Source organism: Fulmarus glacialis, unplaced genomic scaffold (genome assembly GCF_000690835.1).
Source record: "Fulmarus glacialis isolate BGI_N327 unplaced genomic scaffold, ASM69083v1 scaffold6379, whole genome shotgun sequence".
NCBI lineage: Eukaryota > Metazoa > Chordata > Aves > Procellariiformes > Procellariidae > Fulmarus > Fulmarus glacialis.
In genome coordinates, this window is record NW_009232514.1 from 1 (window position 1) to 6,206 (window position 6,206).

General features: G+C 39.1%; 1 protein-coding gene across 1 annotated transcript; it reads left to right on the top strand.

Annotated features, from left to right (window-relative positions):
• Positions 1–499: 499 nt before the first annotated feature.
• Positions 500–2,515, top strand: TMEM159 (transmembrane protein 159; the record flags this gene model as incomplete). Its single annotated transcript, XM_009584922.1, has 3 exons — positions 500–668; positions 1,066–1,204; positions 2,422–2,515. Coding segments are annotated over 3 exons (402 nt in total), but the record flags the coding sequence as incomplete, so codon positions are not given.
• Between the last annotated feature and the right edge of the window lie 3,691 nt (positions 2,516–6,206).

Below are 6,206 nucleotides of genomic sequence, written 5' to 3' on the forward strand. Positions count from 1 at the left end.
TTTTTTTTTTTCTACCAGTAACATTATAATTAAATTCCTAACAACTCCGTGATACAGACATGCCTGCACTGTACTTGCGCTCAGTAAATGAGCAGGTTGCAGGTATTACTGAGGCATGGAAAAAAGAAAAATCATCATTTTAAAATGCTACAGTATTTTTTTTCTTAACAAATACAGTTCTCTAGATCAAAATCATAGCTGTTGATACCCTACTGAAATCTGTGCAGCTAAACTGTGATTAGGTTTTTTTACTTGTTTTCAGGTTTTTTGTTTTGTTTTTTTTCATTTGTGCAAGAATGGAACTGGGAAGTCCAAGAGAAACTATCTATTGTTGGTAGAATTATATTTGCTCTGCAGTTATCTAAATTTGCAATAAGTCCTCATGCTTTTGAAATATAGAGGCAACAGCTGCCCTCTGTTCAAGCTGCAGACTTGACCTTTAAAAGTTACCTAGGACGAGATAAAAACAAAATCTAAAATGTTTTTCTTTCATCCACAGGTTGTTGCATTTATGAATTCTCGTGTTGGCCAATATTTAGATGACCATCCTTTTGTTGCCTTATCACTCCTGATGTTTATTGCAGTGTCTGCTATTCCTGTTGCATTTTTCCTGATTTTTGTTGTTACAACAGCCATAATGGCCTGTATTGGTGTGATAGTTATGGAAGGTATTGTATGCATGCATGCATGCATGTACTTACTTACTCCCTTTTAAGACGTCTTTTCCTTTTTTCCTTCTTCCTTCTGGAGTTTCCAATTCAAGCAGTTGAGGATTTCTGTACGGAGTCCTCAGGTCTCAGCAGTAGTGAAACTCTTAATACAAGAATAGTAATCTGATTAACTGTAGTCTATACAGGGGAAGTCCTATTTCCCTTTCTAATCTCAGCCACCAGGATATGGCTAAACCAGTTATCTTGACCATGTGTAACTTTTATAGCTGCTAGCTAGTTGATTGCAGACCATTTTCCCAAATGGTTTGACTTTGGGGTTGTGGTAGAATGTCAGCTCTTCTAATTTACTTATATATAAACTTGTTTAAATAACAAACTGATTTTCTTTTATTAGGTGTTGTAATAGCCATAGGTGGCATAGCCCTCCTTTGTGTGCTCTGTGGCCTGGGTGCGCTTTCACTGGGAGTTTCTGGAGTCCTGAGTGTTTGTTATGTAGTTCTTTCAACTCTGGTCAACTCCTGGTGTGCTTCAAGGTGAGTATTGATGTCTTGATCCACGCTTGGATTTCAACTCTGCAGCTGTACTATTGCATTTATTACTTCATTTATTCTGAGTGAGCCACTGTTGCTTAGTTTAACAAACGTTTCTTGAACATTAGAGCATCTTTGGCTACCCTGGTGGCTTAATGTGCAACATATAAATGCCCAGTCATCAATATATATTTTAATGAGAGTTAATACATGCCCTCTTTCCTATTTAGGAAAGAGGAAATGTAAATAGTCTTTAAATGTGCACATGCTAACACATCAAGCTATAAAATACAACTTTGTCTCCGTCAGAGTATTTGTTGCTTTAAATGTCATTAAAACACACTTCCAAACTGGACTTTGCTTAGAGGACTTTTGCAGTTCTTTCTGCATGATGACCCAGCTATCTCTGCTTACCTGCATTTGTAGAGTAATGGACCAAAATTAGTTGTAGATTTGGGATAGGCAGAGGGGCATTTAAAAGGGACAGTGTAGCCAAAATAGAAATGACAGGTTTTACTGGATGCTGGACATGCGCTGCTTGCCAGTCATGTCTCCCAGTACTGTAGGCTTGGAGGCCTATTTCAGTCAGCATTGCCTTAGCCGTGCTTTTACCAAGCATGTGGCTAGGAGTAAGAGGCACTAGCAGGTTGTGCTGGAGTGCCACCTGTTGCCCACTTAAATATCTACCAGGGAATGAGTAATGATAATCACTTCTTAAGCTTAGGGAAGAGCAAGAAGAAAAATTACAGCTGCTCCCTTCTAGACTTTCTCAGTTTGCTCCTTCATCACAGCTGTGGTTCTTGCACAGCTCTCAAGGACACGCAAAACTGCCTGTGGAGCCCGTGATACTGTCAGGATGACAAGACCATGGTGCAAGGCCCAGTGTGCTTGCATTTGTTCTAGGGCTCCGTACCACTCCTCCAGCGCATGCTGTCAGGTCCATAACGTTGCCCACCAATTCCAGAAAAGACTTCTTTTTTTCCATGGCATATCTGAATATGCAACCCAACCTACAGACCAGTCATTGACTTACAGCTTTGATGTTAAAACAGATAACATCTGCTCTTTTTATGTTCCTGTGTCTTTTGAGAGAAGCTCTGGTAGACCGGCTGTGGATGTTCCAGGAGTCGCAGACATGCTCAACCTTTTTGAGCAAAAAGTTAAAAGACAATAATCTTACGGAATAACAGACTTAAACCATTCTTTTCTCCTGTATACAGGGGTCAAATAAGGAAGCAAGAAGTTAATGGAAGTTTGCCACAGAAGAGTCCTTCTGTCTTGGACCTTTCTGCCAATAATGGAAAGAACGAATAAGTGGGTTTCTCCCCGCTTCCTTCATAGGCACTTAACTGTACTACTCTGACCTTTGCAATGTAACTGTTTACTCGTTGAGCATTTGACCTTTGTGCACTCCTTATGGGAACTGAAAAAATCAATATGCATCTTACATTGTCACCATAAAACTAATATTAAGAGCAACCATTAAGCAGCAGTGCATTGTGATATTAAATCTATGTGCATGATGGAATGTTCCGCAGAATTTGGTAAAGGGATGTAATAATAACAGCTCTGTTAAGTAAGTGACAATTGGGTGGAAGAAAGGGTAGGTAGGTATTTGACTTCCCATTTGTTACTGGAGTTCTGGATGTACTTTCTTTTGAAATTTGTGTGCAGCAGTTGGTCATTTTGATACATAAGTGTCAAAGCTCAGAACACCAGAAATGTGTTTTGAATGTTAAAAAATACTTTTAAGCCTTAACAGCCTTTGTTAAAATAGTATGAGCACACCATGCTAATGCTTTATATTTATTATAAGAGGAAAATTGGGGTTTATCTTGTGTTAAGGTACCGTATAAGCTTTTATATACTTTCAGATGTTGCATTATTCTAAAGGGATATTTTCCTTGTTCTCATTGCCTCATCACATCGATGGTATGCAATTAGGTCTTGCATTTTGTCATGTTTGTTTAGGTATTTAAATTGCCTGTTTTGCTTCTCAGTTGTAACTTCTTGTATGTTATTTAAACTTTTTTCATTTTTGCAAATGCAATATTTCTAAGCATTAAGAAAGTATCTAACTATATTAGTTTAATAAAGTGCTGTTTGTTTAACCAGGTTGTCTTGTTATTCTATTTATTCTACAGTAAAAACAAGTTTTCCAGATCTACTTCTAGAAAGGCTACATTTGGAGCTGAATCCTCAGTTAATGTTAAAGTATTTTGGCTGGCCAATATTGCTGAGCCACAAACTGCAGACAGCTTGTATTACATGAGATGATCCCCTTTCTCATGCCTGTAAAGGAAATGCAGAATCCTAAGGACTAAATTAGTGTAAAACTCCAGTTTTGCATGAACCAACATGCTGTTTGACTCCAGCATGGAGTCAAAGTTTATCTGAGCCATAATGTGTTCCACATAGTATTGGTGGTAAGATTTTCAGCTGTAGTGATAAGCTGGCCCCACACTTCAGCCCTACTCTGTGTTACCCTCTGCAGGAGACAGGCAGGACCTGATGCCAGTTCATAAAGGGCTTTAGTGTTTACTAAATTCCAGTTAAATGTGAAGGATTTACAGAATGGAGACCATCACAGGAGACTTCTGTCATAATTTATGAAGTAGATAAAATGTTTGGGTTTTCAGGTGCTTTAAAGCTTTATCCCAACCAGAATTTTTTTTTTTTTAACTTCCAGTTGATAGCAGTATACATGTGGTAGGAGGGGAAAAGAAAAAGAAACAGGAAAAGTATTTTCTCTACTTTCCTTGTAAGAAAAGCTAGTGCTGTGATACTGTTTACACGACATACAGCCTGGAGAAATCCATCTAAAAGATAGAAGAAAGATTTAACATGAATGTATGTACATGGTTTTTTTACATTGCTATTACCCCACTTCAGGAGCAAATTTGCAGCCGCTGTCAATTACAGTAGAGCTCTGCCAGTTCACTGCAAGTGAGGATCAGTGGGGGGAAAAAATAGAATGCTGTTCTTAACAATTGTGTGGTGCTGCATATATATGTAATACAACCTAAAAGCAAATTCCCCAGTGCATTCACTGGACTGCAAAAAACTGGAAGATACTGGTGTTTGCAAATGAAGAGACTCCAACTAGGTAGTATGCTGGGGGCACTGAGGTGAAGGAGGCGTTTTTGCACCAGCTGGTAAATGGAATATATCATCGCTTGTGCAAACGGACTGGTGCCTGCTTTTAAGAGCTGTGAAGTACTGAAGTAACAACTATTTCTAAGTGCCAGAAATCCTTACAGCTAGCAGAAAGTAAGCCTTGAAATGGAATTCTAGTCATTACAGAATCCTTCCTTTCACCAGACTACTGGCCCCCATCATCAGGATAAGGTGTGAGTCTAATCTTACTTTCCAAATCTTACTTTTTCTAGACAGTAATGCCTTCAATCTAGTTTACTGGCTGCTAAGAGCAGACTAATGGTTATGAGAGAAATAAGGCAGAGATGAGTGTGACTTGATTACAACACAGTCACCACCTCATTTGTTTAATGTTTCCAGTGTTTTGCCTATTTTACATACTGAACTGCTGTAATTTCACACACACCTTGAAAATAAATCCCTTGTTTATCTCCTATTTTCTTCTATCAGTCTGCCTAAAATGAAACATATATAATTCTTTATTACTGTGCTTGAGACCTCAAAATGAATTGAAACGGAGAAAGCGCATCGCGGGAGGGAAGTAATGATGCTGATTATCATTTGTGCTGCAACTTATCAGGCATAGCCAGAAAATACCGGATTTCCACATATTTACTGACGCAGCTTGTGCCTTTCCACTTTAGGATGATCTTGCTTCAGAATCTAAAGAGATTAACCCCGATCTATGCTTGCAAATCTTGCTGCAAACTTGACTTTAGGTTAAGTTGATTCTTTGCAGAATTGTACTGAGATATTTATACCTCATTAGAACCTAAAAGCAAAATGTGCTCTCGGTGCTGGCTACTCATCGTTTTTAGTGGATTTTATTTACTTCCAGGCCCCATTTGCCTCTCCGGAGCACAAGTTCATTACTTGGTCCATCAGTGGATCCCAATTCACCGCCTTCAGCACTAAAACGAAATTCTGCTCTCCCTGCAAGCGGATTTCCAGCACTCTGCTGCCAGCCTGGTGACAGGCGCTGCCTCATTACATCTTGGTGTCACTTTTGCCTGGTGGTGGTACAGGGAGCAGAGGAGCTGCTTTTTAACCTGCATTAACAGCCTCTGCTGATGCTTAGAGCAGTGGCTTTCTGAGCTGCCCCACAGATCTCCAAGGAATCGGCAACCTTTATCCTTTCAACATGAAACACTAACATCTTCGAGCTGCTGATAGGGACCAATTTTTCCTGAAGGATGGATTTTAAAACAAATCTCACTGAGAGCTTGAAGAGCTGCATCCCCAACAGCTCCAAGGCTGTTCAAAACTTTTCTCTGCCTGGTAAGTGCAATAAACAGGTAAGTGAAAATATACATTAGTATATAAACTATAGTAGATGTAGGTGGGGGGAAGAAAAAAATTCACTTATATGAGATGGTTTTGAAAAAAGCCTGAACATATTAATATCCATACAGTTGAGTAACATATGTATCAGAGATATGAATATATCTATTGAAACATATATTCATTATATATGTATGCATTTGAAAGGGTCTCCATGCACATATATGGAATGATACACACATTGGTCTCTTTCATTCTATTGTTAATACGTGTTTAATGTTCATACATACGAAGGAAAAAGTGGGTGTATGCACATTTGATTAGACACATTTTAATGTATACATTTGTGAAAGCTGCTGAGAAAGTGCCTGTGTGTGGTTAGGCACAACCACACACAAAAAGCCCTTCCTCATCTTACATGTGCTTAAGAAATCCGCTATTGTTTGCATTCAGAGCACTCATTGTCTGTTAAGAAGCCAGAATATCCACAAGGCATGTCCTCACCGGTGGTCCTGGCACAACTGACTTTTTCCTGCCTACGCTTGTCTCTGCAGGTGACCCCAGCGGG